Source organism: Capronia epimyces (assembly GCF_000585565.1).
Source record: "Capronia epimyces CBS 606.96 chromosome Unknown aczIQ-supercont1.7, whole genome shotgun sequence".
Classification (NCBI taxonomy): Eukaryota; Fungi; Ascomycota; class Eurotiomycetes; order Chaetothyriales; family Herpotrichiellaceae; genus Capronia; species Capronia epimyces.
Window position 1 is genome coordinate 827,263 of NW_006912910.1, and position 24,219 is coordinate 851,481.

At 54.3% G+C, this 24,219-nt stretch overlaps 5 protein-coding genes across 5 annotated transcripts; 2 read left to right on the forward strand and 3 right to left on the reverse strand.

Moving 5' to 3' along the window:
- Positions 1-3,776: 3,776 nt before the first annotated feature.
- On the forward strand, positions 3,777-6,074 carry A1O3_08105 (uncharacterized protein; the record flags this gene model as incomplete). The annotated part of the gene is made up of 5 exons (XM_007738204.1): positions 3,777-4,691; positions 4,763-4,816; positions 4,977-5,637; positions 5,686-5,877; positions 5,926-6,074. The coding sequence occupies 5 exons, from the start codon at positions 3,777-3,779 to the stop codon at positions 6,072-6,074; spliced, it is 1,971 nt and encodes a 656-aa protein (XP_007736394.1).
- A 2,547-nt stretch (positions 6,075-8,621) lies between these two features.
- On the forward strand, positions 8,622-11,491 carry A1O3_08106 (uncharacterized protein; the record flags this gene model as incomplete). Its single annotated transcript, XM_007738205.1, has 2 exons — positions 8,622-8,732; positions 8,813-11,491. 2 exons carry the CDS (start codon positions 8,622-8,624, stop codon positions 11,489-11,491), a joined length of 2,790 nt encoding a protein of 929 aa, XP_007736395.1.
- Positions 11,492-13,379: 1,888 nt separating this feature from the next.
- On the reverse strand, positions 13,380-14,459 carry A1O3_08107 (uncharacterized protein; the record flags this gene model as incomplete). The annotated part of the gene is made up of 1 exon (XM_007738206.1): positions 13,380-14,459. The coding sequence occupies one exon, from the start codon at positions 14,457-14,459 to the stop codon at positions 13,380-13,382; it is 1,080 nt and encodes a 359-aa protein (XP_007736396.1).
- A 2,039-nt stretch (positions 14,460-16,498) lies between these two features.
- Positions 16,499-19,558, reverse strand: A1O3_08108 (uncharacterized protein; the record flags this gene model as incomplete). Its single annotated transcript, XM_007738207.1, has 1 exon — positions 16,499-19,558. One exon carries the CDS (start codon positions 19,556-19,558, stop codon positions 16,499-16,501), a length of 3,060 nt encoding a protein of 1,019 aa, XP_007736397.1.
- Positions 19,559-19,932: 374 nt separating this feature from the next.
- A1O3_08109 (uncharacterized protein) lies at positions 19,933-20,352 on the reverse strand (the record flags this gene model as incomplete). The annotated part of the gene is made up of 1 exon (XM_007738208.1): positions 19,933-20,352. One exon carries the CDS (start codon positions 20,350-20,352, stop codon positions 19,933-19,935), a length of 420 nt encoding a protein of 139 aa, XP_007736398.1.
- Positions 20,353-24,219: the final 3,867 nt, after the last annotated feature.

Below are 24,219 nucleotides of genomic sequence, written 5' to 3' on the forward strand. Positions count from 1 at the left end.
TACACATATCCATCCGTACTGCGTGGTGCGTGGTGCGTGGTGCGTGGTGCGTGGTGATCAGGGAATGAATCCAGAGTATAGAGTAGGAAGAAGCACTCCTTCAATGGTAGGTAGGTAGGTAGGTAGGCAGATTGCTCCGTTATGGTGATGGGTGATAGGCACCTGATAGGCACCGGATAGAAAGACCGGCCCAGTCAGGCCCAGAAAGGGAAAAAAGGCACCGACAGCTTGGAACTTCAGCTGAATGCCAGAGTGAGAGTGACGCACAGTTCTTTCTCAGTAGGACATCATAGGTCCGTCCATACCTGCTGTACTCGTCCTCTGCACCAATAACAAGGCCTTGGGACGGATACACGCTCCTACTACGGCATAGAGGAATAGGAATCATTCATCCTGTTCGACCGGATCAGCTGTCCCGGCTGCCCAATGCGCAATGCCGAATAATGATTCAGCTGAGGAAGAAGAATGATTCAGCTCAGGCAGGAAGTACTTGAGGTATGTAGGTACCTACCGTATGTACCTACCTTAGCGTGCACACCCCCTAAGCCTGAGGTCCTTGGCGAATGAGGCTCCTAAGGCCCCTTAGCCCTAAGGGGCCCTAAGGCCTCGGAACCGCTGTCCTCACACGACACCGCCACTGCCACTGCCCGTAGATGATCATTGATTGATGGTTGACACCGAGCGCCGCTGTTCATTATCGAGAAAGAGGGTGTCTGGTGTCGTGGTGTCTGGTGTCCACGGTCCGCATAGTATCTGCTGTCTATCCGTACACATGCCAGCCGTCAGATGACCTGAAACATGGGGAAATGGCTTGTTGTCGAGACAATCCCGTGCATGTCCACTATCCCAGTGTCTAGACCGGTTGGGAGTTTGGCATAGCTGAGCTTGCACCCTTCTCGAAGTAAACATCTGCGACTATGACTACTACTACTCTATAATATACAATGTACAGTTAGTACCTGGTGGACGTGTACGCGATGCTAGGCGAGGTTTATCCTCTAGTCCTATGGTGTATGCACGTATCAGTATCCGACGTCAGTCCTGCGTAGCTGGTTCCAAGGGTCAACGGCATGCGGGTCAAAGAGGCCCGATCACGCTGTCTGACTTCCCTATTGCGGTCGTAGCTTGCTGCGGACGGCGTCCTATGAGCTGTAGCACCAGCCTCGGACATGGATCCTCACTAGTCTGTAATCTGTACCATATCGGTGGACTCGGACCAGTGTTGACCAGATCGCAGTGCTGTCCCAGTGTCGATGACAGATACTGTAGCATGTGGATATTGCGGATATCAACCCGACAGTGTGTGACATCGACCGCATCTAGTCGTCTATGTGGCGTAGCTTCGAGAGCGCCGAGTCACCTCGAGCACCGTGTCGACATTTTTGGTCGCTGGAACCTGTCCAGCCGGTCGCCGGGGTGCTGCTGGCTTCTCCCTTTTCCTGTGGCTCAGGAGACCCCTCTTCAAACAAGGCTGTGAGACAGGATGCACCGGAAAGTCTCCCCCCCTTTTGTGTGTCGATCTGAGGTTAATCCTCCGTTGCGGGAGTACGATTGCGATCCAAGTCTCCGCTCTGCAAGATCCTTTGCAAGGAGAAAGTGAGGACCGAGTCACAATTTGCCCGACATCTAGTCAGTGCGGTCGAGTCGAATCTACTCCATAAGGTTGTTGACGTCTAGGCCGCATGCCATCGTCGATGATGACGGCGGCCTGGTCATTGTAATGCGGGCCGTCATATCCGAAGCAGCAGGATCAGAGCTTCAACTGCACGCTATGGCTGGCCGATGTATATTTAACTTTCTCCGACTCTTCGTCAAGAGGACCATCTGCCTGCTGGCGAACAAGGTTTGACCATGTCTCGAAGGCCGTTGTATCCGTTGCCAGAGAGGGTGTCGGCTGGCGATTTCCAGAATAGGTCTTATCAGCAGGCGGTGAGCCATTCTACATTCTCTTTCTGCCACTATCGATCCTTTCGGCCCTACGGGGCGAGGCACATCGTCAAAGCGGAACTTCCTCTGCACCGAGAATCGCCTGGCCACAATTAATACTGAAGGTTCAAGTAGTATCGGTCGGCTCCCATTGCCTCGCCGATTTCTCGGCATGACGCGGCTGACCTGTGCGCTATTGGTCGACAGGGCCCGACAAGGTCCTTGCCGAGCTCTCAGACCCTATGGACTGGCTTCGTCAACCTCACTTGACTGCGTTGGGCGTGCCACAGGTGGCTTAGTTGAACATGAGGCAGCGTTCGCAGGCTTGGGCGTCTTCTCGAATCCACAGTGCTGGCGGCGGGGCGATAGATACAGTATGCTTGAGGTCCCCCTTCTTCTCTAGTAGTGATAACGTCAACTAGCCTGCGGTCGACGTCGCGGTCGAGGTTTGGATTCTGTGTTCGCTCCAGGCCGATGGCAGCCTTGTCTACTCGACACATCGTCTATCAGACGAGTCAGCGATATCATAATCAGTGTACAGCATGGGCGACTGTTAGCTAACGCCTTCCTGTCTACGGTATGGATCGCCTCGAGGTCGGAGATGGAAGGTAAAATTCTTCACGGCCTACACAAACCCGAAGCCCGAGCGCGTGGCCAGAACCGAATGATTTGTTTGCCAGAATGGATCAGCAAGGGGCAGACAGAAGCTTGGGCGTAGGATGGTAATGAGGCGATTGGATGGATGGCGCAGAGGCGCAGAGTGTGTGCAAGGAAGCAGGGGTGAGGAGGCAGAGAAGAAACTGATCCTGAAACTTTGCCTGTCTGTCCTACATAGGTAGTAGGTAGGTGGTAGGTGTATCGGTACCTTGTTGAGCGAGTACCTAGGTACTCCATGGGTACATCAGGTATGTATGTACCTGAACTAAGATGCCCGGCAGCCCTACAGTAGTATCTGTACATCTGTCAGTGCCGTGGTGGCGAACCGCAGCCGCCGCACCCACCGCACCCACCGTACACTCTCCAACGTACTTGTACATCTGCATAGCGGTGTGGTGTTATTCGTAGCTGCGACCAAGCAATGGCAGCAATCGTGATGAAAAAGGACGAGCTTCTGCTACAGAGTACGGAGTACTCCTCGGTGGATCGTTCGGGTAGTTCGGAGCGTGGGGCGGCAGAGACAGCTCGCCGGCGTCGTCGTTCCCAGAAGTCGACCCAGCTGAAGCCCCAGGGCCCTCCCTATATGAGCAGGGGTCGGAGCCTCTAAGCCTGGAAAGGTGCTCCGTCCAGGGTGTCGAGCTTTAAGGTTAAGCCGCGCCCACGCCGAGGATGACATCCGCCCTAAGCCTACAGGGCCTACACACCCTGCCGCAGAGCCCGGAGCCTCGCTCCGCACCTACAGCACCTACGACATCCACGCCGCCTGCCTAAGCCGCTTAGGCTCTGTTCGGCTCTGGCAGGTGCCTAATTAATGATCTAGCTTTGAGATTGTCGACCTTGTCTGGCCCCAAAGTCTATTTCCCAAACGCAGTCCCTCGTCGTCCGCTCGCCCTGGGCATCATCCATGATTCGATCACTTCAGACAGTCCAGACAAGTCACTCCAGTCAATCAACCAGACATCCGCTCACATCACTCTATCCGACTCCTCGCTCAGGATGTGGTCCGCGTCTTGTCGCAGACTGCATGTGTCTACGAGGTGGCAACTTCTCTACCCCAGGATCTTTCGTTCTATATCAACCCGAGTGCGAAATCAGACAATGTCCTTTTCTTCCTCAAAAGCCTCGATGCTGCCCGACCCTCCTCCCTTGTAATCGTGCATGCAATTTCTCAAGTTTCCCAGCGCCCTACAACCATGACCACCGTGCCGACCCATCGCGCCGGCGACTCTACCAAGAAGCCTGGCCGAGCGAGAGAGCGCAAGCCTCGTGGCCGCGGTCTGCGCACCCGGACTGGGTGTATGACCTGCCGCAAACGCCATCTCAAGTGCGACGAAGAGAAGCCACACTGTGGGCCATGTACCCGGAGCAATCATACCTGCGTCTATGCCGACCCGACCTCTGGTCCGGCCTCGAAATCAACCTCCAACTCGGCTCCCTCATCGGTGGAACTGCCTGAGCAAAGTGTCTCACGAACCGCTTCAGCTGACCCTTATGACGCCGCCAAACAGTCCGACTACTATTCAAGCACCGCTACGGCTTCACTTTTCACCCCTGTGCTGACCGGCTGGGATGATCTTAACTCCATCTCTCAACAAGACTCGCCTCAATCCAAGGCCCCGCCTGTGTCAGTGACCGGCGAACTCTCGCCCGGTGCGCCTTATTTCCAGTCCCTGATGCAATCGAGTATCTCCTCCCAGAGTATCCATGCTGTGTCGAGCCCGGAGGACCTAGCCACGGCTTCACGCATCTCAAATTCGGGTCCTTTGGCCGATGCGGCGATTGCAAAGTGGTTCGGATTGTTGGCGGGCGACGCAGAGCTTGAAGGCGGCACGCCCTCCATCAGCTGCAACGGCAATCAGCCTGTCCGGGGTCGCACGCATGCTCTCGCCCACCATGAAGCATGCCACGTTCATCCTCACTTGAACGGCGGTTTCCCTTCCGGCCTGTCTGCCTCATCTTTGGGGGCATCACGGACCGCCTCCCACCGGATTCCGTATTCGCACCCGGTGCCTCCAGATTCGCACCTGTGGCAATCAACATCCGCATTGACCCTCAGGCCTCATGAGACGGCCATATTTGACCATTTCGTCACTCGAATCAGCCGTTGGGTATGTCCGTTCACCTGCCCCCTTCGTTTGCACTCGCACTGGCATTTACGGTACTGACGTGGTTCACCTAGATTGATCTTTTCGATCCACTTTGCCACTTTTCAACATATGTTCCTCACCTAGCGGTATGTGTCATTTACTCCTGGCCTGAGCTGTCAACTCCCAGTTCCGGTTATTGCTTCCTGGAGAGTCTTTTTTTGTAGCCTCGCCATTTCCCGGAACAGTTCCCTCTTTGGTACTGGCAGTCCTGGCAATAACACGGAGCTGACATGATTTGCTTGTTAGATGCACAATGTCGGTATGATGAATGCAATACTTGCATTGTCAGTGAGACATTTGTCCCTCAGTCCTGCAGCAGAAACGGGACCTGTCCATGACAGGAACGATTCCCTCCCCTACTACCACCAAACTTTACATTATGTCCAAAAGGCGATGCAATACGATTCCTACAACACGAGTGCCGAACTCCTCGCTACATGTTTGATCATCTCCGCATATGAAATGCTGGACGGGTCCCGGAAAGACTGGGAACGCCACCTGCAAGGGGTGTTCTGGATCCAACGTGCGCAGCGGATCGATGGGGACTCGCGCGGTCTCAGCCAAACTGTATGGTGGGCATGGCTGTGTCAGGATGTGTGGGCTGCGTTTCGAGAGAAACGGAAGCCCTTCAATTCCTGGACTCCTACCAGGGATTACAGCGACTTGAACTCATACGAGATAGCCGCACGATCAGTGTACGTCCTGGCCCAAGTTGTGACCTACTGCTCTCAGGAGGAAGTTGCACGGGGCGAAGTCGACATCAGACCTCGAGTCGACCAAGCAGAGACTCTTGCACACATGCTCGATGACTGGCAGCGGCATCTGCCCATTGAGTTCAACCCTCTACCCCTGGAGAGCGACGGCCCGGCTGTCTTCAAGCCAATATGGGTCCACCCTCCGGCTTTCGGTAAGCGAAACACAGCCGTACACCTGATTGGACTAACTCATGTCCCAGGTCTCGCGGTTCAAATCCACTGCGCCGCTCGCATTCTCCTTCAAATGTACCGACCTTTCCTCCGAGGCTATGAAGACATTGTGCGTCAGAAAAGAGAGATCGCCACATACATTGAGACTATTTGTGGACTTGCTGCCACCACTGCGTTCGACTATGCGTCGAGTAGCATGACATCTCAGTGTCTTTTCATAGGTATGAAATTCCACCCCCGGCTTGGAACTGGCTGACTGGCTGGCGCAGCTGGCTTATGTGTGAGAGACTTGCACCAACGCACAGCAGTCGTCGGACTTCTCGATGTGTGTCAACGTTCCAGTGGATGGCCTATGCAATCTCTTTCACAAGAGTTACAGATGATCTGGAACGGGTCACACGAGAACCCACTCCCATGAAGACGGACGTAACACTTGGGGTGTTGCACCACACTTTGATCCCTCGACAGCATCTGCTCCGTGAGAGCATTGGGGTGATGTCAACGTTTGGCCAGTAAACTTAGCCTTTCGTGGAGCGCCAGCAAACTTTACCGACCACATACTGATCTGGGAAGACGTCAGGGATTCAACCTGAATTGCAAGGGGGCAGCCGACAGTAACACTCGTTAACACTCCCGCTTTTGGTATTGGGCACTCACGAAACGCCATGATGACGACAGTATTGCCGAACAATTGAACGACCAGATTGTCTGCCCCAAATATCGCACTCCATTCTCCGCACTCTCACGCCTGGTACAACGGTGTAAGTCTTGTGCAGAGGCTGCCGGTTCCGCTATTGGTTGCTTTTGCTTTCCGCTAGCGGTATGTTGGCGGAACAGCTGCCAGACGAAACCAGACGGAATCGAGATCCCTAGCCTACCTCTCAACTCAGCTTCCAGACATTGGCTGCTACCGGCCGGTGTTTTGACAACAATGTCACGGAGAGGGCGTTGTAGCGCACCGTCAGCGTGGAGCGCCATACCATGCCCGTGGAAATATCAGCTGCAGACGTTTCCGGATCATTGGGGCATGTCCCAGTCACTGCCACCTTCCGCTCTTTCGAATGTTGGTCGTCCATACCCTCCGGACATATAGGGTCCACCGTTGCACATGCTCCATGCTGCGAACTCCATCTGGGCTCATTCGCCACAATCCATTTTTAGGCGACCGGTTTGATCCCAAGTCATCAGTACAAGAGGTCAACTTCTCGAAGGTGGTAGTGTGTCATCATGGCGCAACTCAAGAGGGAGGCTCCTACGCCACCTGGACGAGCAGCTCCACTTCGGCGGATTAAGCGCACTGGGAGATTTGGCAAGCTCAGAGGGGTGGATTAATTGCTCTGGTATAGCGAATGCCACAAAGGTGTAATGATCGAAGAGAGAAGCCAGAATTCCGGAGCAGTTGCATGCGGCGGTTTGTTTGAGGGCATGCGGGTGTCGATGATAGTGCCTTGAACAGCCCTAGATATCATGCAATTCGCGAAACAATCACTCTCTCTCTAGTGACTGCTCAAAGACTCGTCTCTGGTGACATATCCCACTGTGACGGAGTCCCCATTAGAAAAAGCCTGGACGGAGGTTGAGGTCCTGGAAACTTGAGAGCACAGAGGCACCCAGAAACCTGTCTGGTTCTTGCTGAAGTCGAACAGTCAAGAGTGTGACGAACCGACAGCCTCTAATTTCAGCTGTACAGTTTCCATGGGAAAGAGAGCCATCTATATACCTCGGGATCCTGACAGGGAGCTTTCCGCGAACGGCGTAATAAGGACTGAGTGCCGTACGACATCCCAGGCACTTTTGCCTCGAGACGGGGAACCACGAGTTCTCCTCGACGCACGTGCCAATATCAGACAATGCAATTGGTGGTTCGCGGAGTTGCTGCATCGCGGGGGACGGGTAAAGCTTCCGGGAAAGCTTCCTGTGCCGCTGGTCCCTGGGTGAAATAGACGTTTCCGAGATTGTCGGGGAGGCACCGAGGCTGTCGGGAAGAGCACCGAGCCTGACGATGTAAGGTTTTGTCTGTACTACACTGATATCGGCGAAGGTGGAAGGATGACGGGCAGTTTCCGCCTGCGTGAGCGCCCAGGCAGAGATGATGCCTACCAAAGCATAATGAGAATTGGGTTGCGAGCGGCAGCTCAATGGGTAGCCGGTGTAGCAAATGAGGACGAGGATATGGGCTTTGCGAGATGTGCTCCTGCTTCGAGAGTGATTGTAGGGCAATGGTATGCGACGGCCAGCCTTGTGTTAGGTGCAGAGGTACGAATATAGTCGACGTCTGTAGTTTGTAGTCTGGAAAGAGTAAAGAATGCGCTGATCATCTCGGATAAACTATATGCCGAATGCCAAGAAGAACTAACCATCTGTGGACTAGCTTCTCGAAATGCGCACTCGATCTCGCAGTGGCGGTGGTACGTAGTGGCAGTGGCTCCTACTGGCCCAGCAGTCACCAGTCACCTAATTAGCAGTCACCTACCTAGGTGCTACCGGTGGGTGTGGCAGGCAGTAATTCCAGTTCCAGGCACCTACCAGGTAAACAACGGGCGCGACTCGATTCCGCCCTCTCGCAGTCGCAGTCGCTCTCCCAGTCTCGCAGCCGCGGTGGTTAGGACCACGTCTACGGCTACGGCTACAGCTACGACTGCGGCTGCAGCTATTCTCCAGCTACTCTGCCCAGCTGCTACAGGACACTCGTCTCTCACCACCACCAGCTGCTATTCAGTGTCCAGTGTCCCGTGTCCAGTGTCCAGCCATTGCTATCACAGTATTCTATCGTTCATGATCCATCTCTCGCTCCCTGCCTCCCTCCTCCTCCACCTCCACACTTTCTCCTCTTCTTTCCAGCCTCCTGCCTGCTGAATTCTGTCTTCCCCTCAAACCCCTCATCTCCACACCTGCGCGACTCGCGACCGCTGCCAAACACTGCGCAGTACTACTGCCATCTCACCTCCCCCTCCCCCTCGCAAGCATGGACGAGCAACAATCGCTGGATGCCGGTGGCAGAGTCAAGAGGAAGCAGTCCGGCAACAAGAGCAAGACACTGCCCTGTCCGCACTGCCAGCGACTCTTCGCCCGCCTGGTAGGTCTCCATCCCGTTGCCCGTTGTCGCATTGGAATTCACTACCTCGGTCGCAAGCTAACTCGAGATTGCGCCGACAGGAACACCTCCAAAGACACATCCGCACCCACACGAAAGAGAAGCCGTTTGTTTGTGACATCTGTACCAAGTCCTTCGCCCGCAGCGACCTGCTTGTCCGCCACGAGAGACTCGTCCATCCGGGTGACGAGGACCATCACACCACAAGAAAATCCCATAAACACCACATTCAAAACCACAATGCTACCAAGTCGCTACACCCACATCCGGGCTCGTCCGTGTCCTCAGATCCGATGGACATTGCACCGCAGCCGGCTCAGCCCTTGCTATCCCCAGAAGCGCCACACCAGGGGAGAGGGATGATGGACATGCTCGACCCTCAACTCATGCAACCGACCAACGGCATGCACTCGATGGAGGGAATGCCATCGCACCAGCCGTCCGTCCTAGGCGCTCCGCCGCTTGATCCGTCCTGGGGATACGATCTGAATCTGCTGTCGCATGCTGCCAGCCACGTCGCTTCCAGTGGCCAGGATCACTACATGTCAGACCTGCCGCAGGCGACACAAGAACAGCTCAGTGAGCCATTACAGTCGATGATACCCGCCGTGTCGGAAGGACAATATCAACCTCGCATGCTTTCAGACGGCTACGCCCAACCACCGCCTCTATTCGACCCGCCCGACCTCGGCGATCCCATGCAAGATTTTACCGTCTTCCTCGACTCCGTAGGACTGTCGTCTGAATGGTATGCCAATATGTTTGGCCATGACCAGGTGGACAACTATCATTCACCAGAGTTGAGGAGCGATCACCTCAACATCTCAAGACCTCATTTGAACGGTGAGCATTCCATCGACAGCAAGCTTGGTGTGCCACAAGAAGACACCAGCAGTTTTTCCCGATTCGGTTCGAGATTGCCTTCCCTCCAGCCCGAGTCTAGAGAGCCTGACTTCCATCGGCCAGAACCCCGAAGCTCGATCGAAGAGGCAGAGGCCATCAAGGTCCGGACCACTTGGGACGTCTCAGACTCCGACAGGTCGACATTTGTCGCCAAATTGGCAGCATTTGACAGTGTCATGCCGAAAGGGTTTATTCCTCCATCGAGACATTCGCTTTCTCGCTATCTGGCCGGCTATGTCAACGGCTTTCACGAACACCTCCCTTTCATCCACGTACCCACTCTACAAGTTGCAGCAAGCGCCCCTGAACTGATCATCGCACTGGCTGCTGTCGGGGCACAGTATCGGTTCGAGAACAGCCGAGGGATAGAACTTTTTTATGCAGCCAAAGCCGTAGTGATGGAACAGATACGACGCCGTGACGAGTCGACAACTTCTCAGTCGTGGAACAGGCCTAGGACAGGATCGATGGCTCAATCGCCAAGTGGAGGATTCGCCGGTCAGAGTCATACAAGCAGTCCATTCCAACATATCTCACCGGAACTGGCCGTTGCCCCGGATGGCAAAGAGCAGATGGATTCTATCCAAGCGCTTCTGCTCCTAACGGCATTTGCAACCTGGGAGCGGCATACCGAGTTGCTTCGTGAAGCCCTAGCATTCCAGAGCATACTAGCCCGCCTCGTACGCGAGGCAGGTCTCACTAGTCCTGAGATCATGCAGTCTCCAGACGAACTCACCTGGGAAGATTGGATCAGGATTGAAGGAGACAAGCGGACGAAGTTGATCGTCTATTGCTTCTTCAACCTTCACTCGATCACGTGGAATGTCCCTCCTCTCATCCTGAACTCGGAGATCAAACTGAACCTACCCGACCCGGCCAATGAATGGAAAGCCACCACGGCAGAGCAGTGGAAGAAACTGCATCAGGCCAATGCCTCGCCGCAAATGCCCTTCCAAACCGCCTTTCTTCGCCTCTTCAACAAACAGAACCAAGCGGCAGCGACCCCCATCTCGCCGTTGGGCAACTACATCCTCATTCATGCCATCATCCAGCAGATCTTTTTCGCCCGACAGCTATCCCTCGCGTGGCCTGGCGTGGCCGGATCAAGTTTGCGGATGGAAGACATTTCAGTGCTCGATGGCGGTCTCAACGCCTGGAAGGCTGGGTGGAAACGAACGCCCGAATCAAGTCTCGACCCGCAGAATCCTAATGGGCCGGTGGCTTTTACCTCAACGGCTCTCCTGGGGCTGGCCTATATCCGCTTGCACGTCGACATGGGCCCTCTCCGCCATCTCGAGACTCGAAATCCTTTACAGATTGCCCGATCCCTGCTCAATACTCCGGACCTCCGGCGCGATCCGCGCTTGACGCCGGCTCTCCTACATTCCGCGCACGCTCTCTCCATACCCGTGCGACTAGGCATCGATTTTGTGGCCCGCACGCAAACGTTCTTCTGGTCGATCCAGCACTCACTGTGCAGCCTGGAATGCGCGTTCTTGCTGAGCAAATGGTTGGCGGTGCTGTCTCGACTGAAAACCGAAGGCGGGCCCCCTGTGACCGAACACGAACGAAAACTAATCCTCTGGGTACGTAGCCTCCTGGACGAGACGGAGATGACGGTGCCACTGAACAGCAATCCCAACGACCACACGGTGCTCAACGAGAGCCGAGAGTTGTTGGACGACACGCGCAAGATCCGGGCGTTAAGTGTGGCCGTGGTCCGAGTCTGGAGCAAGACCTTCAAAGGCAACACCAGCTGGGCCATTGTCGATATGATCGGTACCGCGTTGGAACTGTATGCCGACATGCTGGAGCAGGACATGTTTGCCCAGAATTGACTGCAAGCCCAAGTCTGACGGAAGGACTATAAAGCAATACTGCACCCTGTCGTATGTGGGTGTATAGGCGAAGACGTATAAGCGCAAGCAAACAGTGAGGATGTCACACCCCGTTGGATTCGGGGACGATGGAGCTGGAGCTGGAGCCGGGGCTTAGGTGATGAGTCTATAAACTGAGGCAGGGTGCCACGCGACCGATACGGACTGATGCGGACTGACGCTTATACTGATACTTGATCAATGATTTTTAATAAAAGGCCCAAGACATGTGATGAATAGCGGAGCTGGCGAGCCATGTAAGTTATAGATGACCAATGTCTGTACGAGATTCTGTCCATCTTGTCCATCTCATCTGTCCTTCTCATCTGTCCTTCTATGTGTCTCGTCGTAGATGTTTCTTCATCACCAGAAAGTTCTTGAGACGGACAGGGAGGTGAAATGGGGTTCGAACGGACGGCAATCAACGCAATGCCGAAAGTACCAGCAATGCGTTCATGTCGGTGTCCGCAGTTGTTAGCCGTGGTTGGGTTTCAAGTCAGGTCCGCTGTTGTTGGCCGTGGTTGCATAGTATTGTAGCTGTGTGTCTTTTCATAGTATTGTAGCTGTGTGTCTTGTGTCTCGCCTCCATCCTGGATTTCGCACATGTGCCATGCATGGGCCGAGACCGAAAAGCCAAGAGAACAGTCCGAAGCCTTTCTCGAATCTTCAGAAGAGGGGCAGATTCGGAGCAGAAAGAGGCGGTCGGGGGCGAAAGGAGAGCAGAGGCGAGACTGAAGAAAGGGGAACGAACGGCTGGTGCTCTCGGGCAACTGAGACAAATTATCAACGGCGCTCATCTGTTCCAGGTCAGAAGTTAGGTAGACACCTGGACGCCGGAGTTGATATGTACTCACTCACCCGGCAGTCAGCGTGAGACTTGCTTCAGCTTCGGGTTGTTTTTGTTTGCTGCTTGCTGCTTGCTGCTGAACATCTCTCCGGCCACAAGACGGGTCGGACGGGTCGTTGGCTCGCTTGCAAGTCGCTCCGGCGGCCTCCCGTGCGATGTTTGCTGGGCCATCACTGTGTCCAGGTCCTTGAAGGTGGCGAGAATACTGATATTCTGTTCCAAGCCCAATCCTGTCCTCGGTCAGTGTCCTTGTAGACGATGATTGGCCTCCGACGCTGTGCCTTGACCTGCAAATATTCTCCCTTTCGACCGTGAACAGTACAGTCGACACAAGATTCTCCCCCTGTGAACACCATCCAACTATCTATCCTATCTAGACAGGTCTCGGTTCACCGGATTTGCATCCAGCTTAACACTCTGCACCGCGAGAAGGTGCCTGTCCATTGCAGAGCAAAAAAAAAAGAAAACGAGAGAAAATGTCTCATACATCAGACCTTGGGTGAAGTCAGAACCCTATTCCATCCGTATAGGATCCGATCTGATCACCAGCAAGCAAAAGGCCGTGTGACTTTCAATGTGTCCTGGGTCACCGACCACTCTGCAACCATCAAAAGAGCAACTGAAATGCAACTGAAAAAAGCAAAACTATCTAAAGAGTATGATTTTTTGTTTTCTCGTGTTTTTTTGGTGCTTCAGAAACTCCGTCGAGTAACCTCCGCGGTTTTTTGTGTTTTTTATAGTGCGCAAGTTGCTCAGTTGCTCAGGTTGCAGAGATGGTCAGGCCCTTCAAGTAGTGTCCTGCTCCTGCGCATAGCCTGCGAAAAGAAAAGAAAAGAAACCCCCAAGTGAAGTTCCAGCGGCCCAGAACTTCACGACCAATAAGACAGCATCCGTCATCAGCAATAGCCCTGCCGAAGACTTCAAACCGCCAAGAGGCCTCCTCCGCCATCATCCTTCTAGGAGGTTGTAGTCAACTCCAAAGCTATCGAGGGGTTTCAAGCCTCAGCTAGGGAGTCGGTCAATGCCGCTAAGCATGCCTCCAGACAGCTCCAGGTAGTCATACCCTTTGTGGAGCTGGTCCTTCACCCACTCTCTGCCTCCGAGCCGGAGCCCATCGGCATGTCGGGAGGTCGCCGGACACACACACCCAGTCTCGTTCCTGCACCCTCCACAGACCCAAGCCTTTATCAGACCTCTGGGCCAGTGGCGCGCTGGCGTCGAGAACGTTGGGATTTCCAGCACAACAACCTTCTTCCCCGGCTTCTCCTCCACACCTGGCTTGCGCCCACCATCATGAGAAGCCGGGGTCGTCGGCTGCGCTGCTGGCCTCCCCTTCCCAGAGTGCTCGCCCTGGTGCTTCAGGATCGAAGTGAGCTGGTGCTCACGACGATGAGTCCTGATTGGCTCCGGCTTGAAACAACTCTGGTCCGGTTCGGCGTGCCGTCCTAAGACCCCCCAAAATCCCCCAGTCCCACGTTTGCCTGCCTCTTTGCCCTTTCCCCCAGTTGACGCAACAAGAGGCTGTGGCTGGCTGAGTCGCACCTGCTGTGAAGCAGGCCGTCGCCCAGCGAGCGATCTCTTGAAGCGAACCGGGAGTCGGGACGCAAAGGTTTTCTCCCCTGTGCGGGTGGGAGAAGCGGCAGTTGACTTGCCCTTTCCTAGCACGCCGTCCCTGTCAAGCGGAGGCGGGCAGCTTCGGGACAAAACACCTTTAAGACCCACCCATTGGGGGATCTTGGACCCCGCGCACTTTGCTAGAGCCTTGATCGAAGTCGCGGCTTTCGCGGCGGCGCGGGAGAGACGAGACGAATCTCGCTCTTTTTTGGTGTTGTCCCTAGACTGCCCACAACCCAAGACAGTTGTGGACGACGGCAGGTCCGAGACAATTGGCACAGTGGTGCTCTCCGGCAGTGCAGGGGCATCCGCACCGCCATCGAGCCCAGAAGAAGACGTCGCTGTTGACCGTCTTCGGAGAACGCTGTTGTTCAACCAAGGCCGAGGCCTGGTATCCCTCATGCGTCTCCTCAGGTCACTGACGCCGGAGTCCGAAGACCCAGAATCAGAGATGGAGTCCTGTGACATCGCAACAGAACACCTGTTGAGAGGGGAAGTTAGCTTTGATGAGCTCAATGAGAGAATGGAAGAACAATGTGACAAGATGAAGTGGTGAGGCATTTTGAACAAGTGAGAGAAGGGGAGATGAGTGGCAGGTGGACGCTGAAGTGGTGGATAGAAGCCAGCCCGACGATAGCAGCCAGGAGGACACTAGATGGAGTGGTGGTGGTGGTGGTGGTGGAGGAGGAGGAAGACGCCGGAGGAGCAGGAGCAGGAGCAGGAGCTGGAGCTGGAGCTGGAGCTGGAGCAGGAGCAGGAGCAGGAGCAGGGTATGGTGGAAGAACTTACCAAACAAACAGCTTCAAACTTCCAACACACTTCAGTCACACAGATATCAGAGCACGGTCTGTACACAGTTAGCAGTATCTAGTAGCAATCCAAAGCAGAGCAGGGGAATACTGAGGCAATACTGACATGGAGGAGAAAGAAGAAAGGAAGAGGAGAAAGAAGGAAGGAAGGATTGCAAGCGAGAGAGTAGCGATTATATCTCTGCAGCGTGCCCAGCGTTTCCAGAGGCAAGGCGGGTTCGTGACGTACACAACAGAGAGCTGATGTTTCTCGGGGGATGGCACACGCGTGATGGTTCAACTAATGAGAGGGAGGCCCTGCGAAGAGAGCGGAGCGGACGCGTTCCTCGACGAAAGGGAAGCAGAGTTGTCCTAAAGTGGCGCCGTTGACAAGGCGATATGAAGTTTCTCAAAGGTCACATCCACAGCCGTAACCGCCACCGAGAAGCGTGCAGGAAGTATTGCCGATGGACAACTGTGACGCAGAGGTGCCTATAGTCCCATTTTACTACATCTTCTAGCACTGCCCATCCGGTACATCGTAGTTGTAGCGAGCTTGAGAGATTCGAATCGTAGTTGTAGCGGGCATGAGAGATTCGATGGGAGGTACGACCTCTGCTTTGGCCGAGACTTTCGTGTAGGGCAGATAACGCCGGCACAATCGTCAGTGCAGCCTTGTGATGCGGCTGGAGAGATGGCAGTGGGATAGTCCTTGTCTGGGTAGTCGGCCAATGCTGCTGAGGCCGTGAGCGTGGCTGTCTGGTACGGCGGCCGAAGGCGAACGAGGAGGCGAATGGACTCCGTGAGACTCGCTGGTCAGAATGCTGGAAAGCTGGAGAGCTGTCGACGCGTCACGTCATCTTGCCAACACGCAGATGCAACCTGTCTTGCTATGGCCAACATTGAGGCTGCGATACGACGAGGGCAGGCAGCGGCAGCGGCAGCGTCGTTTGGTGGCGGCGTGGTAGCTGGGGGATGCCTGAGGCCATAGAGGAGGGTGGTGGGGGGTTCAGGCTGCGTTGGTGGACTGCGCCGGTACTGTAACTGCGCCGGTCGCGACTGCACAGTAATCAGGGCAGAGATTTCGGACGGGCAGAGGTTCGAGGTTCAGTCAGGCGGACGACGGAGCCGCTGGACGGTGAATTGAACGGGGTGGACGGCAGTCGTCTGAGAGATGCTGAGGTACGTACCACGGGTATTATTTCTCGTCGCGTAAATACAGCACCAGCACAGGCGTCAGGGAGCAGGGAGCGCTCGTTGTGAGAAATGCGCACCACACCACCCGAGGCCGGAGCATTCAGCCATTCTTCAATGTCTCTATCATGATGTACTTGTGCTGTGTCGTGCGTGCTGTTCGCCTGTCGTTGAAATTAAGTCACCCCGTACTCCAATCTTGCTTAGTCACCCTAAGAAATTATACGGTAGCTCAGCCTCGTCTATCGTTGCCAGTGCGCAAGGCTGACCCAGACAGTGCGAGACAAGTGTAAGTGTAACTAGGTGCCCGCTTTGCGTCTGCCTCTACTATGCATGCTCTCCTATACATGTCTTCCCTGCCGTCTGCTCCCAACGGATGTTCTCCTACTGGTTCCCCCTACTGATGTGCTGGCGGAACAAGAACGGCTCTGGCGTGCACTGCCGCCCCCCACAAGAGAGAAAGGCTGACACCCAACTCGGCCCAATGATGCTGCTATTCAAAGGTCCAGGTACCGCAATGCATGTTCAGATAAACGCTTGACTCTCACCTGCCACACTCTGCCCACCTTCACTTGCACTTCTTTCCTTCCTTCGACTCTTCAGAAAGTTGCTGACCATTCTTTTACTGTTGAGCAACCCCAACACCTTGGCCGCGCTTCGGCCCGCCGTGGACGATTCTGATGGCAAGGTATCAGTGCCAGTCGCACCGTGTTCAGTAGAGTCTTGCACATGGGACGCATCTGACTTCGGCGGGACACGAGGCGCAACACTCAACCGACTGTTCCCTATTGTGTCAGGGTGGCCCGGGGTTCTCTTGCCCAGATACATGCTGTCGAACGGGCGATTGTGGGGAGGTACATCCATGTTGAATGGCCGGCTGAGTCGTGCGGCTAGATGGTCCTTGGCTTTCTCACTTGGACTTTCCTCGCAACCGCTGGGTGTGGTCGAGTTCGAGTTGAACGCACTTTGAGGAGTAGAATGGGGTTCTCTGTGAGAGGTGTACGTCGCCTCACTAGCTCTTTTCCTTAATCGCCCTGTCGAGTTTCCATTTCGAAACTGGAGGCGTAACTTCCCGGGTGTTCTTATGGGAGGAGATTCGCTCTGGTCTGCCGGAATGTTTTCCTTGCCTGCCTCACCTTGCCTGGTCATGATTCTGCTCTTCTTTTCTCTCAAAACCTTGGCCAGATTGCTTGGGCTAAGCTTTCGGAGGCTATCGCCCCTCTTCCTGCCGTCCTCTGCCCGGTTAGAGATAGTATGCAAGACATCCCCAGGGGTCGTACAGAGCAGTCCCGTATGGCTTTCCCTGGCGCTGAGGTTGTTGTTTGACTTCGTAGTGCTGCTCTTCGGGACAACATTCATGTTGAGAGGACGACACTTGTCATTGGAATGGTCAATTTGCACAGTAGTCTCAAGAACTGCTCTCTCGCCGCTTCGGGTGGCCTCCTCGGACTCGATCTGGGCCGGCTCCCGTATATGAGTATCAGGCGGGGATTCTTCGTTGTCTTGGCGAGTGTCAGACCAAGGATTCCAATCGGGAATGTTCGTTTGACCGGTGCTGTGGCCGTCCGTTCCAGAAAGAGGCCTGAAGCGCGAACGACAATATACGGTTGGCAGTATTGTCGCCATGCCAGCTATCTCTGACCCAGCATCGGTCGGGACTGACAACTCTTCGGAGCTTCCGATAGGAGGTCTGTAATGCTCGCAGCTGCCACCGTTTGTTGTGTGAGAGTAGACACTGTCGCTGCTGACCGCAAAGTGCGGCCTTCCTGTCACGTAACTGCTTGACTCGCGATTGGGAATGACGACGCTGCTCCCGTCGAGGTCTGAGCTCTCACCCCGGTTGCTTCTTCGCTCAATTTGCCGTCTGTCGTGCAGAAATTTCTGGAAAGGACTTGAGGCAATTGGGTTCTGTTCACTAGAAAAAGGAAAAAAGCTTGACTGCGACTCCTGTGCCGCGAGTCGTTTTTTCCTCCGTTCCAGGTTTTCTTTATGCTGTTCAGGTGTCATGCCGCCTTCCGGCTGATCCCACGAACAAGAACGGCTGCTGAAATGTTGACTCCGATTCTCCAGAAGCATTGTGGCTAGGGACGAGTCGCTGTGCACAACCCGGATTGTAGGTCTAGCATCGGTTGGCGGCCCAGGGGCGCCAGGGGGGTTGTCACCCTCATTGTCATTCTCATCATGGATCGCCTCGAATGCTAAACGAGTTCTTTCGACCTCGGCTTCTTCTTGGTTAATGCGATTAATTAAGGCTGCGTAGACGCTTTGGCTATCCACAGGAGGTAAGCTGCGTCCTTCGTTCGCGGACGAGCGTAATGGCTCTTGGAACAGTGAGACTCCGCCGATATGGCGACCCACTGAAGAGGAAGGCTGATGAGGCCCACCGTCTTCTTTGATGATGGACAACCGGTTGCGCTCGATTAGTCCTGATCGAAGACCAACAGACCCAGTCATGCTAGAATCAGTCCAGCTTGTCACACGGGAGCGTGTATTTGAGTGCAGGCTTTCCCGACTGGCAGTCAATTCAAGATTGTATGGCATCTCGTCCAGATCCTCATGAGCATCGTGCTCGGGAGTCGACGGGAAATAAACGCTCTGCCGCCGGCTCTGATTTTCCTCGTCGGCGCAATATGCGTCAAATCCACTTATAGATTCCGTGTCGCCCGCGAGCTCACCAAAATGAATCTTTCGAGCCTCGAGTTGCTGTGAAGGCATGCCATCTTTATCCTTCCCACTTTTACCAAGCGCTTTGCGGAGTCTGTCGCGTAGTGAAGCCGAAAATGATCTCTTTCCCAACTCCGTTTGTGGAGAGTGTACTCCATTCGCAGTAGGAGTGGGATATTTGTCCAGGTCCTGGTTTCGACTTGTTTTGAGGCTCTTGCTGAATGGCTTGTGATATACACTCGACTTTAAACTTAATGGCGCTGGTTGTTTGCGCTCCGAACCCTGCTGTTCTTCATCAATAAATTGTGCTCGAGCAATTTGGACGGCCTGGTCGTGACTCGGCCCGTCGGTGAATGCTGAGTACTGAACAATTTTGCTTTTGGGACGGAGTGTTGTCAAGGATCGTTTCAACCGTAGTCGAAAATTGCTTGTCGATAGAGCAGCAAAACTACTCACTCGTCGGGGGATTCGGCTGTGGCCGAGGGGGGTCAACAGGGGGCTCTCCTGGCTTCCCAATGTTCGACGGTGCGTTGGCAGCATGGATTTTGCCTTTCGAAGTCTTCTGTAAGAGGAAGGCAACGCACCATAGTTCTCAGACGTCGTCCTAACTTCAGATCCGCTCGAAGATTGGGCATGATGACCTGTAGTTCTGGTCAAGTCTTGTGCAGATGGCTGTGGTAGTCTTGTTTTCTGTGTGGTACGCAGTGTCTTGTTCAATAGGCCAATCCCCACTGGTTGTTGCCTGCGTGGTGTGCTCCATGGACCAGATTCTTTCCCTCGATTTTGAGAATGGGAAGGGATACCACCCTCCGATGATTCGTCACTCTCCAAAAGGTATCGTCTCCAAGACCACTTCATGGCTTTTCTTGCAGCTATCCTCGCATAGATCCGCTCCTCCATCTCCAGCTCGGGGAAATCCATATGTGCACCAGGTGCCTTATTTGGGCGAAAGGCCTTTGTGGTAGACACCAGACTCCCACACCTCCTTCGTTATTCTGTACGGATAGCTGAATATTGCTCACGATTGGAAAGGGTTCGGACCGCTGTTTATCCAAAATTGACAGCATCGAAAGGGAGGATACAAACAATGTGAATGCGACAGTGAAAAGCGGCCTGAAAGTCGAGGGTACAGCGGACAGAGAGGAGGCTGGAAAGAAATCAAACCAGCAAACCTAACTTCGTAGAAACCAGCAGTCATGAGTAAGGGTCATGAAGCAGGCAGCTGCGAAGGACCCGATGAGTTCTTCCCATGACGGAAGCAAGGCTCTACCTGCCTCACTAAGGTAGACCACCGACTACACAGGGTTCCGAACATCATCTGAGTCCTCTTCCCGCACATGTTGGATTTGCGAATCGAAGTTTTCCAAGGCTTGCTCCTCTGCAGTTCGGTGGCCTTGGAACATTGCAAGCACACTTGCAGTCATCAACAATGCCCCAATCGCCAAAATCCGCCGTCTGCCAATGCTGTCGGCGATGGCGGTTGAGATCAGGCTCACGAACACGTCACCTAGAAGGGTCAAGGTCATGAAAGGGCCAATCTTCTGATCCGAGACTTCCAAGCTCGACAAGGATAGAGCAAGAATGAGCGTGGAGCCACCATATGCAAGGAATCGGAAGTACCGCTGAAGGCAGAGGATCTTGGTGTTGTAAGGCGATACCATCCATGCTTTCAAGCCAATTTCTACATAGAGTCGATGCCAAACTCTTGCCAACATATTCACGACGATTTCACTCGCCTTGGGTTCCAATGGGGCCGAAGTCTGTTCGGCCAGTGTTTGATTAAGGCACCAAACAATGCATGCGAGATTCTCGCAAGTATTACACCATCCTTTTACTGGAGAGCAGCGAACAAGTGTGTGAAGCTACTGGGTGCAGAGAGCTCCAGGCATGGCAATGTCTCTCCAGACAGTATAGGAGTCGATAGCTTCTTGTGGACAGGTCGTACGGAGGCTCAGGCTCGGGCTCGGTGGAGGCAGGTTTCAATGGCGTCCGAGGCGCGGAAGTCTAACCCCATGGCGCTGGGGCGATTGTGGGCGGTCTCAGGGTCTGTGCTTTTGGGGTAACGCCACAGCGCTATTGTTTTGAAGCGGCAACACCATCCGATCGTCAATGATAGGATTGTGAGAAGCGATGGCGAAGGCGATGTTGATGTTGACGACCAAATCTGAAGACTGCAGATACAGTCAGTCACGTGGATCGCCGGAAGTGAGAAGGCAATTCAATTGAGAGTCTGACAAGCACTGGCATGTGTGATTGAATCCTACCTAAGGGTCCTTTAGCCGCCGGTGGTGCCGGAGGATAGGTACTGTATGTACCTAACAAACCGCTTGCAAGTTGCAACGACCGCCTGCTTAACTCACGATCGTCCACGCGCCCAATGCTCATTGCCGAACGCCATTGCCGAACGCACTTGCCGGAGTCACAGTCAAGTCGCCTCAGGCTGGCGAGAGAAGGGTGAAGAAGTAGGTTTCAGCGAGTTTCATGTCCTAAGCCCCGCTAGTAATAGTGAGTCTGATTGCCATGCCATGTGGTGGTTCAGGTGCCTGATCGCCATGGACGGGCGGGACTAAGGAGGCTCGTCAGGCCTCAGGGCCTTACGGCCCTTGGGCCTGAGGGCCCTTGGGCCTGGTTGCGGTCGGGCACCTACAGTAGTCAGTACAGTACATATGTAGTTCCACAGCTAAACCATTGCGATCAAAGCAGCCTCAACACGCATTCAAGCCAACGCTTCTGCGTCAGCTACGGATCGATCAGCAGTTGGGAAGCAGACGCAGATGAGAGACGAGCACTGCCTAGCCAGAAAGCCAAGTTAGATAGTTCGTAGAGTATGTGTGATTCAACAGGTGTCATTCCGTATTTCCAAATTACACTCTAATTTTGTCCAGCTCTGATTGCCGAGCGCGCATCATGTACAAGAGGAAGAAAGCCAGTCTGCCAACTCATTGTTGCGAAGCTTCGGTCCTAACTTTGCACCATTGCCTCCAACCTATCTTCCTTATACATCTCCGGTGCAGCAAGTGCCGCCGTCGTAGCCTGCACAATCTCAGCCTGCTGAGGCATCCGCAAAATACATAGTAAGATAAACAGTTAGACAACAAAAACGGTGCCTCAATACGCCATCGCTGAAACGTGAGTAAGATAACAAATATTTCAATACAGGGTGACCGTGTGGCCAAATTGAAGAAACGCTGTGAGGACTCAGAGGGGAATAGTGTGGAAATCAGTCGAAAAGTTCGTAGGTCGTCATGAGAGGATCGTCAGGTAGTTCGGGTCGTAGGAGTACAATCAGAGGTCGTCAGTGGCATCACCGCGCTGCCGGCATATCCTGATACCCGGGCAGTTTGGGAAGGACTGAGGAGGTGCCATGCAGCGGCCCAAGGAGGAAGCTGCTGGAGGGAGGTCATGAGTGGTCGGGTGTTGGTTGAGTTGGGGGTTGGGGGAGGAATACGGAGAGGAGGGTGGGTGGTGGTGGTGGTGGTGGTGGTGGTGGTGGTGGTGGTGGTGGTGGTGGTGGTGGTGGTGGTGGTGGTGGTGGTGGTGTGGATGGGCTTAGGCTGCGGCGCTACCTCGCATCATCTGCAGGGCACAGCAGGGTGGTGACATCAGCATCAAATGACGTCGAATGCGACTGCGACTGCGACCGGAAGCTCGGCGGCTGCGACAGGACGGATCGAAAGGGCCTGCCAGGCCGACTGCGGAAGTTGTACATCTGACAAGGACAAATGTTAGAAAGGTGGTGCAGAGATGAGATGGGAAGAACAGGACATACCCGGCACTCTGCACACTTGCCACCAGCTGTGTCACACCGTCCGCGGCATCCCCGAGGCTGATTCGAACAGGAGAACATAATAATATTGGATGGTGGAGTTGAGCTGAGCGAGGCAAAGGCTCGGGTGGTGCCTTACTCGGAGGAATCGAGGAAGATCGCCAGGCAAAATGATATGGTCGAGCCAAGTGTACCTGGTAAGGTACCTAGGTATATAGCACAATAGGGCAATATTGCTCGGCGTTTTTGGTGACGGGAGGGTCTGTTCTCCCGGAAAGAGAAGCAATTCAATGGGTTGTCTGAAGTGCGGATGTTGGACAAGACTGAAAGAGGTTGAAAGGGGCGACAAAGTACGGAGTATTAGTAGTGTACAGCCTGAGGCAGATGTTGACGGGAGAAAGGAGATCTGACAGGAGACGAGTGAGGATGGCCCGGTATTTACAGTAGTAGTCGTCGTAAGCATGGTGTTGAGCAAGGATGGCTACCTGGTAGCTACTAGGTAACTCCCTACAGTGAGTCCTCGGTGCTCCCGTACCTGCTGCCTGAGAAGCCTAATAAGCCGAAGCCTTAAGGCCCTCCGTACAACAGTTGGACAGTTGGTTATTGAAGCCGACAGGGGTTCTCAGGTCCCTCAGGTCCCTTAGGTGTGTTGCAGGGTTTCATCCGTACGCGTCTCTTCAGCTGGACAGGACTCTAGCGTGAAAGGTTATTTGTCCCGGGCATTCCTTAAAGGAGGCCGAAGCCTAAGCCTCGGGTCTTAGGCCCCTAAGGCCCCTTAGCCTACAGTACAATAGAAACAAGCCCGGCTGAGAAAGCCGCTAGTGTCATGACTATAGGTGCTATCCGTGCATCGCAACACCCACCGGCGACAACTTCCTAATTACCTGATGAACAGGACCGGGAGGACGGAGGATGGATGTACCTAAACCACCACCAGATGCAGCAACAAACCAAAAAACACCAAACTTCAAGTGAGCACGGCAAATGATACAGTCTGGCTGGCAGTCCCGCAACTCCTTCCTGGCCAGAGCTGTGGCTATGCATTTTGATTGCTTGCCACGTCGCTTCGATCGATCGAATCATACCTGCTTTTTGAGCTGTTGACCTTTCAACCCTTCTGCTTCCCTGCGCCAGTTGTAACACGCCTACGTCGGTCCTGTCAGGCACCGCTTGCGCCTGATTTCTCTCTTGTTAGGCTGAAGCTCCCACAGCCTTTGGTTTGTGCCTGATCAATACCCACCCACCCACTCGTCAGATCGCTTCCCGGTCACCCACGCATATCGCCGGTCATCCAATAATGAGGATGCTACTGACATGTTTACAGGGAATGGCCTGTTGCTGCGTTGCCTGTTGCCTGTTGCCCAGCTTAAATCCTTCTTGTCCCAACATGCGTCCTACATACAGCCTCTCAGAGTCACACCATATCTAGTTCCATCCCCGGAATTCTTTCTCCGGGTGCCACTCCTCAGCTAGCGGGATACTGTACAGCTCGTACAAAGAGAGGGAAAGGAACTTCGTACAAGCGCCGTCGATTCGCCGCCCAAAATTGCACACGGCTCACTGTTGTTCACAATTCGGACCGGTGGCTTGAGGCCTAGGCTTTCAGGGTCATCAGAGTCTGACGGCCTAGACCCTCCTCTTCCCTGCTTCCCCGACCCCTGTACAATCGTGGGAATATCTAGACAGGTAACATTGCTGCCTGGCACAGGATCTGGGGGTTTCGCCTGAGATGCTCCGCCACGACCAGTGCACCAATATAACCACACCACTCGTCGGTCCGGTTGCCCAGTACAGAAGGAAGTCGGAGCCTGCTGCA